The sequence below is a fragment of the Sinocyclocheilus rhinocerous genome, unplaced genomic scaffold (assembly GCF_001515625.1).
Source record: "Sinocyclocheilus rhinocerous isolate Xijiao unplaced genomic scaffold, SAMN03320098_v1.1 scaffold62, whole genome shotgun sequence".
NCBI lineage: Eukaryota > Metazoa > Chordata > Actinopteri > Cypriniformes > Cyprinidae > Sinocyclocheilus > Sinocyclocheilus rhinocerous.
In genome coordinates, this window is record NW_015656585.1 from 2,043,589 (window position 1) to 2,065,553 (window position 21,965).

Here is a 21,965-nt window from a genome sequence, read left to right on the forward strand (position 1 = left end):
TATAATATAATATATAATTTTTTTTCTTTTCAGGATTCTTTGATGAATAGAAAGAACAGCATCTATTTGATAAATGTTTCCACAAACATATTAAGCAGCCACAAATGTTTTTAACATTGATAATAATAAGTTTGATTGAGTTTCTTGATCACCAGATCAACATATTAGAATAATTTCTGGCAGATCATGTGACACTGAAGTAATGGCTGATAAAAATTCGGCTTTGCCATCACATGAATAAATTGCAATTTGAAAATTAATTAACATAAAAAAGTTTTTTTTACATTGTAATATTATTTCACAATATTGTTTTTTTTTTTTTCAAATAAATGCGGCTTTGGTGAGCATAAGAGACTTTAAAAAAAAATTACCAACAGTCTTACCAACCCCCAGATTTTGAACGGTATTGTATATCACATTTGCCATCATGCTGTCATATAACACTCAATAAAATTAATCTTTAAAAACACAAATAATTTAATAAACACTCTAAATCTTTAGCCAATATTAAATTACATTTTAAAATAACTTAAATTTCCACTATGTTGGAGTGAGTTTTACATATTGTAAGTCAAAACCCATGACAGCAGTATTTATTGGGCCTGTTTCAGTGACAATATGAAGCATAAATGGCCTATTAATTTAAAATAATGAATAAGAGAAAAGTCATAATGCTTAATATGGAGGTTGTCCGAATGGACAATGCTTTTTAATAAAAAAGAGTCAGTTGCCTTTTTGGCAGAGGCATCACTTGTTTGTTTACTCTAGAACCTGCATGTGCATTAGCCAGTCCTGAAAAATTCAGTTTTTAGAGGGTGATTTTAGATAGAAGGTGCTGAATTAATATATTATAATAAAATTTATGATTCACTACATTTATGATCACATTGAACAGTAATGCTGTCTATCAGATTGTGCGGCCTGCTCTATATTGAGGGTAATGTTATGAGTTAGTATACAGTATGTTTCAGCATTATTTAGGCAATCGGCCAATGAAATCTTCCTATTAATATCCAAAAATAAATGATCAATAAGCAAATATGCCCATATAGTGTAGCTCTATCAAATAGCACATATTAGACAGAAACACATTTGACTTCTTGATAGAAAATGTTGGTTAGGGTACAGTGTGACAGTGCAGCTGAGTTATTCCTAATATGTGGGGTCTCATTGCCTCCTCCAGGATTGATATTACAGCTATTCTGCTGTGCGTGGAGCATCTGATGTGGAGTGTGTGTGACTCTGTGGAGGAGTTGCTAAGGCCTGATGCAGCCCGTGGATCTTGGATGTGGTCCATACACAGCCTGTGTAACCAGCTACTGACCGTACTGATCGTCCTCACATCCCCTCTAGCAGAGCTGCACAGGTAACATGAGTCAGAAGAAACTTGTTGGATTATTGTGACTTAAAGAGGCAAGATTAGTACGTTGGTCAAAATGTGGTCCCCTCTCTCTGCATATTTCTATCTTTATTTTTATTCTCTAGGGTTTTTCAAGGAGGCTGTGGTGGAGGAGGCAGCAGAACTCCAAAGTTTCCAGAGGGAGTGACCAGTCATGAAACAAAGTGGCTGAGTGTTATCAACCCAAAACTGTTCACAGAGGAGCTGCTGAGGTACTGATGGCACTTAGATTGCACATATACTATTTGAACTGAACTGAGCTGGACGATGACATCACTGAATCAATGAGGAACTGACTTAAACTGAAAATTCAGTCTTTACTGTTGTCCTTTTGCATTACTACACACTATTTTCCTATGTAATACTGTGAAGCTGCTTTGACACAATCTGTATTGTTAAAAGCACTACATAAATAAAGGTGAATTGACTTGACTAAGCAACAAATAAAAGTGTTCGGCCCATAGTCAGTTAGAGTGATTAACTCATTAAAGCCATTTTCCCCCAGAGATGTCTTATAGTTTGAATTACACTACCATTTAAAATTTGGGGTCGATAACATAAAAAAAAAAGATTGTTTAAATATGTCTTTCTGCTCGCCAGGGCTGCATTTATTTGATCAAAAATGCAGCAAAATGAGTAATATTATTATTAAATATTATTAATATGATATTATTACAATTTATTCTTTTGATGGTAAAGCTGAATTTTCAGCAGTCATCACTCCAGTCTTCAGTGTCACGACACAATCTGTATTGTTAAAAGCACTATATAAATAAAGGTGAATTGACTTGACTAAGCAACAAATAAAAGTGTTCAGCCCATAGTCAGTTAGAGTGATTAACTCATTAAAGCCATTTTCCCCCAGAGATGTCTTATAGTTTGAATTACACTACCATTTAAAATTTGGGGTCGATAACATAAAAAAAAAAGATTGTTTAAATATGTCTTTCTGCTCGCCAGGGCTGCATTTATTTGATCAAAAATGCAGCAAAATGAGTAATATTATTATTAAATATTATTAATATGATATTATTACAATTTATTCTTTTGATGGTAAAGCTGAATTTTCAGCAGTCATCACTCCAGTCTTCAGTGTCACATGATCTTTCAGAAATCATTCTAATATGCTGATTTGTTACTCAAATATTTCTTATTATAAATGTTTCTATCTGTCTATCTATCTATACATTTTTATAACAATGTAAAAGTCCTTAATTTCACTTTTAATACATTTTAGTCATCCTTGCTAAATGAAAGTATTATTTTTTTTTTTCAAAACAAAATTTTACTGACAATATTGCATATGAACTAGGGGTGTAACGGTACACGTATTCGTATTGAACCGTTCGGTACGAGGCTTTCGGTTCGGTACGCATTACAAACCAAACGATATGTTGGAATAATCCTATTACATTTGGAAAATAAAAGAGCTTAAAGTGTGTGAAATATAATGTTCTCAGTGCCACTGCGTTCAACAAGGCAGCCCAAACGACGTAACGGGTAACGTGCTGTCTGCCCAGCGGACCCGCAATAACCTCCCCTTGCTGGGGTGCATCAAAAAACAATCTTGTATCGACGATAGCCAGAGATATTGTCAAAAACATTTGGAGATGATTTGGAATTTCCAATTATTGTAGGCCTGTTACATTCGTATTTTTATTAGGCCTATTATTATTATGAAGTTACTTATTATTAAATTCAAATTACAATTAATTTGCCCCACAATAATTACCGCATAACTGACGAGCTGCGAGGATAACAAAAGATTAGGCTATTTACTCCTCAATTAAAATGTAAAAAAAAAATAAAGGTATTTTAAAACAGGTCTATTATACAATGAATTATAGGCCAATAATTAAAATAATCAATAAAAATCAATGAAATAAGTAAGGGATAATCAGCGGCTAGCTGTGCATTAAACGATTTGAATGCACGACGTGGAGGCGAAGAACCACCCGACGCACAGCGGAGTGCATTCAAATCATTTAATGCACAGCTAGCCGTTGATTATCCCGCTTATGCCATGGTCATTTGCCAGCATTCACATATTAAAGATGTTAATAATATTTGCGCTGCAATATTTGACCGGAACGAAAAAAATTACGGTTATTTTCGTCAGTTACAGCTTGTTAGATGTAGCATTCTACTCGCTTTAAATTAGACAGAGCAGACAAATGTATTAAGTAGTGCAGTAAGATTACATTTATTTGAATGAATTATAGCATTTATTTGAATTAACTGTTGAGCGAGAAAGAGATGCGTGTGTGAAGTAGCCTACCTGCGCATCTCATTAAGTTCAGAAGCCGAGTAAGTCTCAACAGCATAATTTTTTTTCTTCTGATACAAAAAGTCTTTGAATGTGGTAATTGCCCATTTAGTAGTCTTTTTTTGTATTAACCTCATCCTTGTCGTCTTCAATCTGCTTCAGCTCTGCTGGTGTTATTTCCTTGTACCGTTTTTCTTTACATTTCTCGTTTGATGTTATATTCTCCAGTTCGTCCAGTTCATCTTGTGCCTCTGCCCATTTATCAAAATTGCCATAATGACCGTATAAGCTAAATGACACGCGAAAATCATCCATTTAGCCTAGCTAAGTAAATCGGAAATGTTTACTGTAACTGTCTCACTCTGTATTACTATTCAACTGTAACTGTATGTTACTATGGTTACCAATGTTTATAGGAAGCGCATTAATATAGAACGTGATGAAACTGACCTGGAACTACCTGTGCAGTTAAACGAATTTAATCAACACCTGCCAGCCAATCAGAATCGAGTATTCAGACAGACCATGGCATAAAAAGCTTTAGCCTATTTCAAGCACCGACTTTCAAAAACAAAATGTTAAACACGAAATAAGTTTCTTCCCATTTTTTTTTTACTATGTATGGGCCACAAGAGAAATATTAAAGGAATAAATGAAAACAGTTAGCTATATACCGTTATCAGCATATGTTGAAGTAGATTCGTCTCTCGTTGTCTCTGAGAGAATATGCGGCGTCAGTTGCCGCGGCGTCATTACTCCGTCATTCTGTTTTTACTTTCACTTTCTGTATAGTGAATTGACTGAGATTAAGACGTTCACCGTCATAACTCTTGCACAAAGTTTGCACGTTGCTTGAGTGATATCCATTGGCTTGCCTTCGTGGTTTAAAACAGAAATATTTCCAACATTGCGACGTAAGCAATTAACCCTCCCCCCACCTTCTCCCCCGTATCGAAAATGTACCGAACCGTGACACCACTGTGTCGTATCGAACCGAACCATGAATTTTGTGAACTTTGTGAACCCTAATATGAACATACTGTGTGGTTCTTCTGTCATTTCTAAGTGTACTTTTCAGGTAATAAAGGTAATAATAAAATATATTTAAATATAACAACTACTGAGCTGGACACATATGTCTTTTTTGAAACTTTAAGATAATAGGTACCATAGTCATTTCTGAATAATTATCCAGTTACGTTCATAAATTAATAAAGGATCTTAGATAACTTTAGTTGTCTAAATAGTATGCAATTAATAAACCTCAAAATAAATAAATTATAGCACAAATCATTTTTTTGGGAAAATTTTACTTTTAAAAGTACATTTCATTGAAATTGACACATTCACTGAAATTGACATGTTAGTTACTTTGTGTACTTTTGTGAGAGTTTTTGTTTTATGTTTGACAGTAGACAAATTAAATAAATAGTAATAATATCGAGAAGAATACAAAAAATAACACTACTATTGCTTTTTTATATAAAATGTAATGTCACCTTCAAAAAGTGTTCCAATCTGTTTACATAATAATGTAACATTATATAAAAAAAAATACTTGTAACACATTACCAAGTCTGCGTAAGACTTACCGAGCCCATTTTTAAGTTTTATTACAAGAAAAACACATAACTCACACAATATAGTGAGTTGTTGCAGCTCACCCAAATGAGTCTAGCACGGCCTTTCAGTTTTCGTTCATGTGTTAGATGCGCACAAACACAGTTAATGCATTACTGCAGCCACCAGACCCCCAGACTCACGGCCCTAATGCAGACCAGATGCAGATGCCATAGTTAGTCATGCTGTTTATGCTGACATGCGCTGCAGGTCTTCAGTCCGGGTGTGAAAGGCTGAAACGGAGCCTGTAGGAGGACTGTGAAGCCAGGCAGAATGTCAGGCACATCTCACATCACCCTCCTCAAGCCCCCCAGCACAGCTCCAGACTCCCACTCCAGCGGGATATCATCGCGTGTCCCGCTTATACAAATCACCGCTCGTCAGTCCCACCGGCTCCGCTTCCATGAAGTCGCAGGGATTTAAATTAGTGCATTTTTATTGCCTGCTCCATTTTTATTTATTTATTTAGCCTCGCTGTGTTCAAGACTCCCTGAGGGTCTCGCGGTGAGGGCCCCACCAGAGCTAAGAGGCCAGACACCAAAATCAAACTCTTCTCCTCACTCAAACACTCCAACCAACTGACAGTTTGGATTATTAAATAAAAAAGTAATAAAAGAGACAAGAAATATGAATAAATCAGGGAGCATTATGCAGAGGAAGGAGACTTTTTTTTTTAGTTACACGAGTGTAAGATCAAGATACAGTGAAACCTGACTCCATGGTGTAGCTTACAGATTTATCAGGACCGTTAAAGTGGGATATCGGGTGGATTACTGGCTCTTTGACATGACAAAGCTGTTGCTTAACTAAAGCCTAATGTTCCCCTGTTATGTAGCAGAACTCATCCTGCCTCGTTTTTTGTGTCTTTATATGAATTTCACATTTGCTTTTCACCCAAGCTCAGAAATAAATAATGATAATTAGTGCTGTTTTTTTTTTTTGCATGACAGTCCATTGGGATGTCAGTGGGCAATTGAAAATTAATTAATTAATTAATTTATTTATTCATGAGGCATGTTTATCTGACACTTTTAGAAGAATCTGCATAAAAGACTACCAAAACAATTCACTATTGCTAACTGTATGAACTATTGACTTTGTTGTTAAATTTATTTAGACATTTATTATGTTGGCTGATTAAGGTGCGACTACATTTGCTGTTGTTCTGAAGGTTATCGCTGACAGAATCCATTTATACAATAGTAATCCACACAATTAGGAAATTCACATGCAGGAGAAGTATTTCTCCTTAGATGGATTTCACATCGGGTTTACCTATATTTTTGTTGGTCACCATATTTGTCGTGATGACCAACAGAAAACTGCTTGTTTTGAAAGTGACCTCTGTATGAGCTTCATACATTGCTTCCATTGATAATGGACAAAGAACTGCCTTTTTGGCCACAGAATTTCATCGAAAATTCACTAATGTGACCACACTTTAATATATATTATATATAATATAATGCTGTCAAAAGATTAATCACGATTAATCGCATACAAAATAAAAGTTTTTGTTTTCATAATATATTTGAGTGTTCTATTTATTATGTATATATAAATACACACACATACAGTATATATTTTGAAAATATTTACATATATTTACGTCTATATATTCATATAATTTATATGATAAATAAATATATTTAATATATAAACATAACCTATTTTTCTGAAATATATACATGCATGTGTGTGTATTTATATATACATAAATATACACTGCACGCATACATATATTATGCAAACAAAAACTTTTATTTTGGATGCGATTAATCACGATTAATCGTTTGACAGCACATATTTCTTTAATATTATATTATCTTCAAGTACAGTTTTTTTTTTAATATATACTTTTAAGGTTTGAAGTAGACTACAAGTGCACATTCAATTAAATTAACCACACTTCTTTTTTTCACAAGGGTTTTGATTGTCAAAAAAGTCAACATTGTCTTTTATTGTATTCTTTATATTTTGGAAACCGTGCAAGAGTAATTGTCACTGGTGTAATTGTCAGTGTCATATACTCTGACACTGACAACATTCATAAGTTAAACACTCATAAGTAACTCGATACCACTTTGATAACTTGCAATCAGAAATCTCTACATCTAAATGGTAATGGTTTCCTCTCGGCTCTATTATTTGCCTGCTGAGCCAGTTAGAGACCGTGTACCAGGGAGAACAGCCATGACTCAGCATAATAAAGCAGCGTCAAGTATCCTCTCCACAAAAAGCCCCAGATCCGCTCGCTACCTGCAATTACTCTGTGACTGACAGCACCTTCGACCGAGATTTACATTTTGCTTTAAAGCGAGCAAGACTTATAATTGAGTCTTAAGAGTACCTGTTCCTAGATCAGAGGTCACTGAGAGGCAAACTGTTATCGGAAACCACTCAAGAAAAAAGAACAGATAAAAGCAATAAAGTGCTCATTGTGTTTTGTTTTTTTTTGTCCTGCACCAGTACCAGCGGTCGTCTGCTGTTTTCTTCAATTTCTGTAGAGAGAGATGCCTTAGAGATACTCACCCAAAGAAAGAACAGCGACAGGTAATCTTTGCCACACTCTGCCTTTATGTAATTGATTAGTTCACCCAAAAATGATAATCCTGTCACCATTTACATTCCTCTTTGAAACGAGACATTTAGTGTCTGAGTTTCTGTTATCCACTCTCAGAAATAAAGGTACAAAAGCTATCACTGGGGCGGTACATTTTCAAAATGTACGTTTGTACCTAAAGGGTCCATTTTGGTACCTTAAAGATACATATTAGTACTTAAAGTGTACATATTAGAACCTAATAGAAACAAAAGTGTACCTTTTGAAAAGGTACCGCCCCGGTGATAGCTTTTGTACCTTTATTTCTGAGAGTGTCCATACACTGAAAATAGATGGTGATTTATACTATTAAGCTCCAAAATGATTTTAAAAAAAAACACACCAACAAAGCTTTTACATGTAGGTATCAAATTTTCCAACATGGGCTCATTGGAAATATGGTCTTCTACCTACACTTTTGCAAAACTTCAAAAAACACCAACAGCTTTTATTCCTTTTTTAATACAAATTATGATTATGGGGCAGATTACTGATTAATAAAGACGTATTTTAATGCAGTTTCTTGCACAATACTATGTTATGAGCTCAAAACACTTTTACCATATTGCAGGATTTGTAAACTAATACAGTTTGCGTCACATAAGCAGCTTTTCTGATTCGTTGTCTCTGAGAGAATATGCGGCGTCAGTTGCCGCGGCGTCATTACTCCGTCATTCTGTTTTTACTTTCACTTTCTGTATAGTGAATTGACTGAGATTAAGACGTTCACCGTCATAACTCTTGCACAAAGTTTGCACGTTGCTTGAGTGATATCCATTGGCTTGCCTTCGTGGTTTAAAACAGAAATATTTCCAACATTGCGACGTAAGCAATTAACCCTCCCCCCACCTTCTCCCCCGTATCGAAAATGTACCGAACCGTGACACCACTGTGTCGTATCGAACCGAACCATGAATTTTGTGAACCGTTACACCCCTAATATGAACATACTGTGTGGTTCTTCTGTCATTTCTAAGTGTACTTTTCAGGTAATAATGATTTAAATAAAATATATTTAAATATAACAACTACTGAGCTGGACACATATGTCTTTTTTGAAACTTTAAGATAATAGGTACCATAGTCATTTCTGAATAATTATCCAGTTACGTTCATAAATTAATAAAGGATCTTAGATAACTTTAGTTGTCTAAATAGTATGCAATTAATAAACCTCAAAATAAATAAATTATAGCACAAATCATTTTTTTGGGAAAATTTTACTTTTAAAAGTACATTTCATTGAAATTGACACATTCACTGAAATTGACATGTTAGTTACTTTGTGTACTTTTGTGAGAGTTTTTGTTTTATGTTTGACAGTAGACAAATTAAATAAATAGTAATAATATCGAGAAGAATACAAAAAATAACACTACTATTGCTTTTTTATATAAAATGTAATGTCACCTTCAAAAAGTGTTCCAATCTGTTTACATAATAATGTAACATTATATAAAAAAAATTTGTGAACCGTTACACTCCTAATATGAACATACTGTGTGGTTCTTCTGTCATTTCTAAGTGTACTTTTCAGGTAATAATGATTTAAATAAAATATATTTAAATATAACAACTACTGAGCTGGACACATATGTCTTTTTTGAAACTTTAAGATAATAGGTACCATAGTCATTTCTGAATAATTATCCAGTTACGTTCATAAATTAATAAAGGATCTTAGATAACTTTAGTTGTCTAAATAGTATGCAATTAATAAACCTCAAAATAAATAAATTATAGCACAAATCATTTTTTTGGGAAAATTTTACTTTTAAAAGTACATTTCATTGAAATTGACACATTCACTGAAATTGACATGTTAGTTACTTTGTGTACTTTTGTGAGAGTTTTTGTTTTATGTTTGACAGTAGACAAATTAAATAAATAGTAATAATATCGAGAAGAATACAAAAAATAACACTACTATTGCTTTTTTATATAAAATGTAATGTCACCTTCAAAAAGTGTTCCAATCTGTTTACATAATAATGTAACATTATATAAAAAAAAATACTTGTAACACATTACCAAGTCTGCGTAAGACTTACCGAGCCCATTTTTAAGTTTTATTACAAGAAAAACACATAACTCACACAATATAGTGAGTTGTTGCAGCTCACCCAAATGAGTCTAGCACGGCCTTTCAGTTTTCGTTCATGTGTTAGATGCGCACAAACACAGTTAATGCATTACTGCAGCCACCAGACCCCCAGACTCACGGCCCTAATGCAGACCAGATGCAGATGCCATAGTTAGTCATGCTGTTTATGCTGACATGCGCTGCAGGTCTTCAGTCCGGGTGTGAAAGGCTGAAACGGAGCCTGTAGGAGGACTGTGAAGCCAGGCAGAATGTCAGGCACATCTCACATCACCCTCCTCAAGCCCCCCAGCACAGCTCCAGACTCCCACTCCAGCGGGATATCATCGCGTGTCCCGCTTATACAAATCACCGCTCGTCAGTCCCACCGGCTCCGCTTCCATGAAGTCGCAGGGATTTAAATTAGTGCATTTTTATTGCCTGCTCCATTTTTATTTATTTATTTAGCCTCGCTGTGTTCAAGACTCCCTGAGGGTCTCGCGGTGAGGGCCCCACCAGAGCTAAGAGGCCAGACACCAAAATCAAACTCTTCTCCTCACTCAAACACTCCAACCAACTGACAGTTTGGATTATTAAATAAAAAAGTAATAAAAGAGACAAGAAATATGAATAAATCAGGGAGCATTATGCAGAGGAAGGAGACTTTTTTTTTTAGTTACACGAGTGTAAGATCAAGATACAGTGAAACCTGACTCCATGGTGTAGCTTACAGATTTATCAGGACCGTTAAAGTGGGATATCGGGTGGATTACTGGCTCTTTGACATGACAAAGCTGTTGCTTAACTAAAGCCTAATGTTCCCCTGTTATGTAGCAGAACTCATCCTGCCTCGTTTTTTGTGTCTTTATATGAATTTCACATTTGCTTTTCACCCAAGCTCAGAAATAAATAATGATAATTAGTGCTGTTTTTTTTTTTTGCATGACAGTCCATTGGGATGTCAGTGGGCAATTGAAAATTAATTAATTAATTAATTTATTTATTCATGAGGCATGTTTATCTGACACTTTTAGAAGAATCTGCATAAAAGACTACCAAAACAATTCACTATTGCTAACTGTATGAACTATTGACTTTGTTGTTAAATTTATTTAGACATTTATTATGTTGGCTGATTAAGGTGCGACTACATTTGCTGTTGTTCTGAAGGTTATCGCTGACAGAATCCATTTATACAATAGTAATCCACACAATTAGGAAATTCACATGCAGGAGAAGTATTTCTCCTTAGATGGATTTCACATCGGGTTTACCTATATTTTTGTTGGTCACCATATTTGTCGTGATGACCAACAGAAAACTGCTTGTTTTGAAAGTGACCTCTGTATGAGCTTCATACATTGCTTCCATTGATAATGGACAAAGAACTGCCTTTTTGGCCACAGAATTTCATCGAAAATTCACTAATGTGACCACACTTTAATATATATTATATATAATATAATGCTGTCAAAAGATTAATCACGATTAATCGCATACAAAATAAAAGTTTTTGTTTTCATAATATATTTGAGTGTTCTATTTATTATGTATATATAAATACACACACATACAGTATATATTTTGAAAATATTTACATATATTTACGTCTATATATTCATATAATTTATATGATAAATAAATATATTTAATATATAAACATAACCTATTTTTCTGAAATATATACATGCATGTGTGATATAATATTTAAAATTCATTACTCCACAGTCTCTCTGCTTTTACCAAAAATAATTTATCATTATTATTATTATTAGTAGTAGTAGTAGTAATTGATTTTTTTAAATTATTATTATTATTTTTTTTATTTAGTGTTGGTTTAGTTAAGGTATGCAGTAATTGACCTTAAAGGGGTGGTTCACTGGTTTTTTTCTAGGCTTTATTGTGTTTATGGGGTGCAGTCTAACATGTGTGGGTAGAAGCCATATTGAATTTTACACGGTTGAAAATGAGTCTGTAAGAAACTGACTGTTACAACTGTATAAAGGTCATCGATCATATGACCACGTGTATGTTTTAAAACTAACAACTTTCAATTTGGATTTTTTTTCTACTGATTTTTTTTTTATGGAAGATGTTTTGTCATCTAAACAACTGGCATATTGTTAAACAATAATACAATCCATTGAACACTGTACTTTTATCCCTCACGGTCTTGTTTTCATTCCTGTCAAAAATTAAACATGGCACTACACTGACTAAGGTCTATGGTTTTCTGTGTGTGAGTGCTGTTTAATCTGGTTGAGCACAATAAGGATCACATGAAATTGGATTCTTTGTGATAGAACTGTTGTTCTAATGTGTTCATTTGAATGAAGTGGAGAAGTCCTTGGATTCCTAACATTTTTTACCTTACCTATTCTTTCCACAGCAACTGTAACTGTAATGTGGCTTTAGACTTTATCCAAAAATCAGCATATTAGAATTCTTTCTGAAAGATCATGTGATGCCATTACAGAAATAAAGTACATTTTAAAACTTGTTAAAATAGAAAATAATTATTTCAAATTGTAATAATATTTCACAGTAGTACTGTATTTATTTATTTTTTTTGATCAAATAAATGCAGCCTTGGTAAACAAGATGGTTCTTTGAAAAAAAAAAAAAATTCAGACTAATTTTTAACATTTGAACATTGACATGACCCTAATTTATTTATTTATGTTTTTTAAGGGATTTTCCAGCTTGTGAGAGATCTTCTTTATGTCTGATTGAGCTACTGGTGTCTGAACCCTGTTATAATCCAGCTGTACTTCTACAAACCATCCTTCACAAAGACTGCTTCCTGCTACAGATCATCATCTCATACTCATGTAAGACTCTTAAAGCCCTGACACACTTCTTGGACTGTACATGTACCCTTAACAAAGATTCCAGATGATGTCTTTTTTTTTCTATTGCTCTAATGAAGCATGCTGAAAATTGGCGTAATATCAAAAAAATATAGTTTAGTTGGCTTGCCAAAATGTTGCTTCATCTCCACACGTGTTTGAATCTGATGTCATTTACAGAACAGAAGAGAGGCCTGCAATGAGAAAATACGAGGAAACGCTGTTTGAAGCACGTCAGCGCTTTCATTGGTTTCCACAAATGAACTTAGCACAATTTATTGGTGGAAAGACTGATTAGCTGTAAGGATGGCCCAGTGACCTTGCTGCTCTTAATAGCCTGCACCTGTTTTTAATGGGTCTTCTTTTCGCACGTCTCCTCTTATGCTCAATAGGCTGTTGTGTGCACTTGTGAACTGATCACAAGACGACAACATCGCTCGAGTCGCCCAACACCTGCGCAGAGGAACGAGTCCTTTCATTCTCGCAAAATACGCCATAGAAATGACTAATTGCTAGTCTAAAATGTGAAATTACACTCTGTTGAATTTGCTAACAAGTTAAATGCTAGCTGAGGTCTTGAGAGGCTCATCCCAATCAGACACATTTGATACTTCTGATTTTGCGAAGTAAGACAGATCCACCTGGATTTGACGTCTTTCGTCCTCAGGCGCATCAGAGATTCATCTGGACTGTTGTGAGAATATCGTTTTACTCGCTCATCATCGCACTCATCACCCTCCTCATCATTTCTGAATCAATAGAGCTCAGTAATAAACACTCATGTGAGAGCAAAGTGAATGACCTTTAAAGATTTTTCTCTTTCTTCTTCGTCCTCAGGCGCATCAGAGATTCATCTGGACTGTTGTGAGAATATCGTTTTACTCGCTCATCATCGCACTCATCACCCTCCTCATCATTTCTGAATCAATAGAGCTCAGTAATAAACACTCATGTGAGAGCAAAGTGAATGACCTTTAAAGATTTTCCTCTTTCTTCCTTCCACTCTGAAAAGTCTAACCTTTAAAGGCTGTTTTGTGCTTGCACATTAATTCACATTATGGCGGAGCTCATTAATAACCAAGCTCGGCTGAGAGCTTTGGTGTGGGAATCACGTCGCCGTAAATCAACACTGCCTGGCCGCAGCCTGGCTAATTAAGAAGAAACGCGGTGGCTTGGTTGTCTGCCGGTTAGAGAAAGCTCTTTTAAAGTTCCTCGCTCGAGTCGCTGTCTCTCAGCACAGTTTGGGAGCATTTAGCGCTAAGCTGTGCTCTAAATAGGAGCTTGTTCGTGGAATTCTTTGAGGAACTGATAGCGATGTCTTGTTCCAATTAAGGGCCTCCAGTGGAAACTCATCTGTGAGGCCCGGTAGAAAATCAACAGGTGTGTTTGTTGGCAACACGTCAAGGTTGCGAAGGTTTGTTAGCGGAGGATAGAATTGGCTTGTGGAATCCCTTCCCTTGAGGAACACCAGCAGTTCATTTATCACGGTTCATCCGGTGGCTCGTAAATGGATGATTGCAAAGAGGCAGGTCATTAACCTGTCTGGCCCTTTACTGCCCCTTGTGGCTATTTATGTAAGTCCACCGTTTTGTTGCAAAAGTTTGTAGTTATTTTTATGCCTTTTTGTCTTCTAATGTATTGGAAACAGGGAATCAAATAATGAATTTGTGACATGATAAACCGTACTGGAACCTGCATTCCCATGAAATGAATCCATTTTACATTAAATTGTTTGAAATAGCATTTAAGTATTGTCAAGGCTATTTAAAAGTTAATATTGTAACATTTGTTATGATGTAATTATTTTAAATATAATTATTACTAGGCACACAAAGCTTTTGTGATCTTATGTGATGTTCATTATGAGAATTTTTAATTATTCTTACTACAAATTTAATTAATTTGTACTTGTTCAAAATGCTCTGTCCCTTATACATTAATATGAATTGTAACCGAAAAATATTAATGTCTTAATATTTATTAGAGAATGTAAGGAGTTTTTTCTGAATATTGAGAGTGATTTTTGTATTTTAATGTATATATATTTTAAATTATTATACTTTAATCTCATGGTGTGATCAATTTTATAGCCTATGTGAAAATAACAGATAATACTTTTTGAATTAGAAGAAGGAGGAAAGGTCTTGGTATTACGCATATTATAGTTTTTTGACTGTTCCTTAAAACCATATTTAATTTAAGTGTTTGAAACCAAAAAAGTTTGATGTTTTTGTTGTAAGCTGACAAAAAAAAAAAAAGTAAATTCTTACACTGAAAATGTACCCCTATGGAAATGGTGGAGAATGGAAAATATTCTTACACTATTGCTAAAAATAAATGTTTTTGCTCTGTGAACAATTAAAAATGCACTTTAATTCAAAACAAACAAAAAAAGTCTTCAAAACTTTCCTTTTCCCCTTAATCCTCTCCTCCAACCACCTGTCATATAGAATCGATTTTTCACAATCAAATTCATTCCAGATGAAAAAAAAGAAACAGCTCTGATGTAAACCTGTCTCTAGCGATTTGATAATTACAGTGAAATACAGAACAAGACACCAAACAATCTCACAAAGTAAGTGAAATGGCATCTATACCAGTGTTCTCACACATGTACCCAAAAAGAAAGCAGAGTAGATTCCCATCAGTCCTTCAGCAGCAGCAGAATTCAGGATCCCTGTTAAGCAAAGCAGTGTTAGCTAACCACACGCTCTACTACAGCAGGTAATTTAGGCCTGTCATTTCAAAACAGTCCAACATTTGTCAAAAAAGTGCAAACAGCAGGCTGCTTTCTATCAAAGATGCTCATTGAATGCTGCGTTGCATTCAATCGCCTATTCAAACGCCTGTCATCTCTAGGAAGCGAGACTGACAGGGGCTGAACCAAAGGCACAACCATCCTGCGTTCTCTACAACCCCACAGGCCTGACAACATTTGGACAAGGGCATTCAGTCACATCTTGTTGCTGTGGTCTCATCTTTCATGTGTTTGTCCAGACAGTCAATTGGCTTTTTTTGTTCAAAATAGACCTTTCACAATGTATTGATTTAGAAAACATACATTTCCTGTGCTAGGCTCAGATGTCGTGCAATATGTAATAAGCTCAAACTTTTGTTTGATTTTGTTTGTTTTGTTTAGATATGTTCTTTATATACCAATCATATTGTTAAGCCCTGTTAGGCTATTAGTAGCATTGTGGTTATTATTATTTTTGATATCACTTAAAATAACGATGATGGTGTACTTTCAGGTCTCTGTGTGGACAGAGGAACAGAGGTGTCCCCTGATGCTCACACAGCAGCTGCAGAGTTTTTGGAAGCTGTTTTTTCCATCCTGTCCTCCCTCAACTCCCTCCCCAGGGCTTTAACTCGGGCGCTAGAGGGCTACCTGGACCAGAGACACCTTTGGGAGCACTTTTACAACTTAGCAGGTGCAGCCATGCAAGGATTTTTCCATGCTCTGTCCTACATTTGTTTAGACTTCAAAAGGACCAATTTTAGTCAGATGTGGCCATTCAGTTACAGTCCAGTTGGAAACCGCTATCACCATATGTGCCCCTACTGTGTCCCCTAATTGCCTCAATATCAAATCTGACCAGCTGGAAGCCCATCATCAAATCAAAGCCATAATTAAACCTTCAGCTGTCTCTTTGATTGCTTATTTATTTACATTTCTGCCTTCTCCTTTTCCCTCTCTGTAAAAGCCACAGCATGAACATTTTTCGTTGTGTTAATGGTTACCATATTGATTTTGCATACTGACATAGTAACTGCAATTATGACCTGACACCTTTTGATTCGGCTTTGATTCAGTGGGTTTAATTCCAAGCTGAAGCTCTCATGTCATGTTTTTGTGTTTTATTACATGTGAGAGAGGTAATTATAGTTGCACAAATTAGACAAATGACAGAGGAGGGAGCAGGAGAGTGTGTGTTGTATGCTGTTATTCTGATGTAAGGTGTTGTGTTTTCGGCTTAATTGACCATGTCCATTCTTCCCTAAAGATAATCTTATAAAACTTGCTTAGCACCTTGATTGTGCCATTTAGCGGAGCTAATTGGGCTGGTCAGGAAAACGATCGGTATTAGAATGATTTATTTGTTTGTTCTACTGGTACTTTTGGATGTTTAGGAATGTAACTCCCTTTAAACACACTTTTAAAATGCATTATTTTATTTCATTGTTTGCTAACATTGTCCAAAAATGGAAATATATGCATCACAGGAATATTCATCCATTTTGCATTCCCTTGTTTCCCTGGAACTTAAGTCATTTCCATGACATAATGATAACGCAATGAGATATAATACTGATAAAAAATTAATATAAATCATTTTTACACAAATTGATTTATGTTTATATGACTCTTTGATTACATCATATCTGTATCTGGGATAAAAGTAAAACGATACAATCTATACATAAAAGTCATTTAAATTGTTGCAAAAATAATGTAGATTTGACACGTTTTAATGTAACAGTCATATAACAAAAAGTTGAACTGAAATCTATTAGGTTAAATAAATAAATACACTATTGTTGGGAAAGAAAAATTGCAGATAGATGAAGAAATGATGAGTTCTGTCTCTCTTCTTCTTTGAGGTAATGTCCTGTGACCAAATATGACATAATCATAAAGATTTTTACACAGTATCTAATGAATTTACAACATAAGTTTGACATAATTATAAAATTTCCGTAATTTAGACTTTTCTCTTTCTTCCAGACTCCAGTAAAGAGGAGCCGGTCTTGTTTAAATACATCAGGTCCATTGTTTGTGAATCCACTACCAAACTTTTGATCCACCTGGTCAGCATGATGCAGACATATAAAGACCAGTCTGGACCCATGGTTGGACAACACTTACCAGAAAATGTCCTAAGCAAAATTCCAAAAGAGTGGAACTACATTCCACAAGATCCCAAGTTTAATGAAACCAGCAAGAGTAAGTAAAGCTTTATTAACAGTAATATTCATTTATTTATAAAACATTTGTACCATTTTTTAACTGCATAAAACATCTGTTGGAAACTGTGCAGTCTTATTTAAGAAAAAAAAAATCTAGCCAACCCTCATTGCTTCTCTCTCTTCTTATCAGACAACATGAATCTAGCTATCCAAGCCCTCTCTTTCATCTTCACCAACCTTCCGTCAACCGTAGCCTCCCTTCCACTGCCTATACGCTTCCTGTTCACTGTGGCAGAGAAGAGGCTTTCCCAGCATGCCAGACAACTGAGGTCTACCGGCCTGCTCCTCTGGGTCATATTGGTCAGCCTCTGTCAGGATCTAGAAAATGGGGATGCCCTGGAGCTCTTGTCTGGACAGCCCCTGGAGAGAGGGGCCAAGGATAGGTTGAGTCTGCTATCGGAATGTCTGCAGGTCAGTCTGGGCCAGCAGAAGGGTGTTCCCAAGCCTCTGGTCAATAAGGTGCTCCAGGGCCTGGAAGAGAAGAGGCCCAAATGGACCACCATGCAGCTGCAGAAGGCACGAAAGCTTTGCTGTGATAGGTGAGATTTCGAAAGAAGCCTGATGGAATATTTTCCCAATTTAAGCCCATAATAGGAAATTCATCATTAAGTTTATTCAGTATATGAAAGACATTTTAAAGCGTTTAACCATTTAACTAATCTATGAATGTCTACATTGTCTGCCAGTTGATATTGTGATGTCATTTTAAAGACTTCAATCTTACAATTCATTCATATTTTTAAATTAACATCACCCTTTATCTTTTGGCAAAATAATTATGTGTTGTTTTCTCTCTGTGTGTTCTTTTCCCCCCCCTAGCCTGTAGCTAGTCGTTTCAAGCCTTTTGATATGTGTACATCAAAATGGGTTTGATGTCACCCATAGGATTTGAGTGCAGAAATCTGACTTGAACCAGTGAAGAACGTGTTGCAATCCTTGATTCATGTACTTTAAATCATCTTAGCAATATTAAATCATCTTAGTAGTATAATATGAGGCTTACTGATAATGATGAGCGTATAAGTCATTATCTTATGGCAGATAATGTGGACCTTAAGTCAGGTTTTTTTTTTGTAATGCCATATGCCATGGATATTATAAAGTTGGCTATACTTTCTTTTATGTATAAACCTGTGATTCAGTATTTTTTTTTTTAACACTACTTTTTCTCTGAACTTTTCTCCAAACCCGAGTTTAAAAACCCCTGCCTTAAATAATGATCCTGTACTAATAATTTCTTCAAACGATTGATTTTTGAGCACTTTTGAAAAGTGACCTGTACTTAATGCTATTTTTCATTGTTGCCAAAAAAACAACTTTTACCGTATAGTCTAAGTCATGTCTAGAACAAAAGCTCAGAGTTAATTACCCTTATTGAAAATGATTTAGCATCATAACAGAGCTGGGGAAAAAAATAAATAAAACTTTTAGTGTTCCGAGAAACGCTGCTCCCAGTGACAGGAAAAACAAAAAAAGAGTGAGGGTAAAAAAAAAAGGAATTAGCAAAAAGGAAGAGTGATTATGTATTGCCTGTCTTAGACAGTCAGTGGAACCATTACTATTCATTAAAATAACCTTCACTTTCAGGCACTGCCTCCGGTGTAAACAATCAACGTACAGTGTGTCGGCGGAAAGCGGGTTCTCTGAAAAACACCCCCCCACCCCTAATAGCAAATTCATTATTAAGCTCATCCATTTTATGAAAGATGTTTCAGGCTTTTGGCATTTTAATGTGTTTAACCAGTTAACTAATCTATTAATGTCTTAGTTGGCCGCTGCCAATTGATATTTTGATGTCATTTAAAGACTTCAATCTCACAATTCATTCATTTTTAGAAATTAACTTCACCCTTCATCTTTTGGCAAAATAATTATGTTGTTTTCTTGTGTGTGTGTGTGTGTGTGTGTGTGTGTTCCTAGCCTGTAGCTTGTCGTTTCAAGCTTTTTGATATGTGTACTTCAAAATGGGTTTGATGTCACCCATAGGATTTGAGTGCAGAAATCTGACTTGAACCACTGAAGAAAGTGTTGCAATCCTTGAATCATGTACTATAAATCATCTTAGCAATATAAAATCATCTTAGCAGTATAATATGAGGCTCAATGATAATGATGAGCATACACTTTAAGTCATTATCTTATGGCAGATAATGTGGACGTTAATTCAGGGTTTTTTGTAATGCCATTGACCCCAAAATATGTGATTCCCTTGTAAGGGAAATTATAAAGTTGGCTATATTTTTATGTATAAACATGTGATACAGTATTTATTTAGTTAGTTGTTTTGTTTTTTTTAACTACTTTTTCTCTGAACTTTTCTCTGAGCCCGAGTTTGAAAACCCCTGCCTTAAATAATGATCCTGTACTAATAATTTCTTCAAACGATTGATTTTTGAGCACTTTTGAAAAGTGACCTGTACTTAATGCTATTTTTCATTGTTGCCAAAAAAACAACTTTTACCGTATAGTCTAAGTCATGTCTAGAACAAAAGCTCAGAGTTAATTACCCTTATTGAAAATGATTTAGCATCATAACAGAGCTGGAAAAAAATAAATAAAACTTTTAGTGTTCCGAGAAACGCTGCTCCCAGTGACAGGAAAAACAAAAAAAGAGTGAGGGTAAAAAAAAAAGGAGATAGCAAAAAGGAAGAGTGATTATGTATTGCCTGTCTTAGACAGTCAGTGGAACCATTACTATTCATTAAAATAACCTTCACTTTCAGGCACTGCCTCCGGTGTAAACAATCAACGTACAGTGTGTCGGCGGAAAGCGGGTTCTCTGAAAAACACCCCCCCACCCCGGCTTGTCAACACACACACAAATGCATAGACACACACACCTCCCTCATCTCTTGTCTTTGCAAAGTAATTTGTATAGGAGAAGATGATTGTTCTCCATCACGGTGACCCTGGCAGGCTTTGACGGCATGCATGCACAGATGAAGATGAATGCAGTGGATTCCGTGGGCGGAGGGGGTGTTCTGCTTCTTTCGGGGCACATTGGTCCTAATGACGTGATTGATAGCTTGTCCCGGATCCGATGGGCCTCTCATTAATCAAGCCGCTGACTGGATCCAATCATTTGCTTCACCTGCACACTGATGGACAGGGAAGGATACAGGCACAGGTGCTGACACCCCGCTCACCGACTGGGCTGCCCAGGGCCTCGCCGCTTTTCTCGGTGTCATTGAAGCTAAAGGCTTGCCTGACAGGCGACACTTTCCTTGTCACTTTGTGATTGAAAAATAAAAAAGGAAGGAAGAAGGAATGGGGGAAACAATGACGGTGGGGGGTGTGTATCAGATGGGAAGTGTGGTGAGGGTGATGAGGCATGCTGGATAGAGAGGAAGGGCACGGGAATGAGTGCGTTGAGGGGACCTTAAGGTTACGGCGAGAGGCACTGTGTCTCTAACTGTTGATCTGTCCTTCCTCTCACTCTCTTTACTACGTTTTTTTCTTTCTTCATTTTGAAGGAGCAAATCATGTTACTAAACTGTTTTGCCACAACTAGCAACATGCAGGCATTTTCGCGCACGTGCAAATTTTTGTGCGAAATGTGTAAGAGCAAACACAACAATTCCTGCTTCAGCTTAATGTTGTCGAAAATTGGCAACAGCTACTGTTATTTTGATATTTGATCACATCCCCAAAGGTCACAAAAGCTACAGTAAATGTCAATTGTTGGGTTATGAATAAAAGCACTTTTGATTTGCTAAAGACTTATGCTATCCGTGAAGAAATAAAACATTCATTCATTCATTCATAATCTTGCATGCTTTTTGTTGCTAGCAGTCAGCATAAAATATTAAGGTAGCTATATATTTTGTGAAATATTGTTTGTGACATGGTATCTTTATTCTACCCACCACCAGAGTATTATTAGATGTATAAACCTTAACATAAACAAAAATTATGCCTTTCTGTGGAGTCAAATAATTGTGCTTAATATCTCTCCAAATACATTTTAAAGGGGTCATATGATGCTGCTAAAAATAACATTATTTTGTGTATTTGGTGTAATGAAATGTGTTTATGCGGTTTAAGGTTAAAAAAAAACATTATTTTCCACATACTGTACATTATTGTTTCTCCTCTATGCCCCGCCTTTCTGAAACGCGTCGATTTTTACAAACCTCATTGGTCTGAAAAGCGAGGTATGCTCTGATTGGCCAGCTATCCAG

The 21,965-nt window shown here is 35.6% G+C and overlaps 1 protein-coding gene across 1 annotated transcript in view; it reads left to right on the top strand.

Moving 5' to 3' along the window:
• Nucleotides 1-21,965, top strand: part of kiaa0825 (KIAA0825 ortholog) — a 144,078-nt gene that overhangs the window by 45,081 nt on the left and 77,032 nt on the right. The window contains exons 11-16 of the mRNA XM_016527977.1: nucleotides 1,184-1,366; nucleotides 1,486-1,611; nucleotides 12,659-12,798; nucleotides 16,068-16,247; nucleotides 17,543-17,761; nucleotides 17,915-18,323. Coding sequence (XP_016383463.1) covers nucleotides 1,184-1,366; nucleotides 1,486-1,611; nucleotides 12,659-12,798; nucleotides 16,068-16,247; nucleotides 17,543-17,761; nucleotides 17,915-18,323 — 1,257 coding nt within the window. The remainder of the gene's footprint in view (nucleotides 1-1,183; nucleotides 1,367-1,485; nucleotides 1,612-12,658; nucleotides 12,799-16,067; nucleotides 16,248-17,542; nucleotides 17,762-17,914; nucleotides 18,324-21,965) is intronic.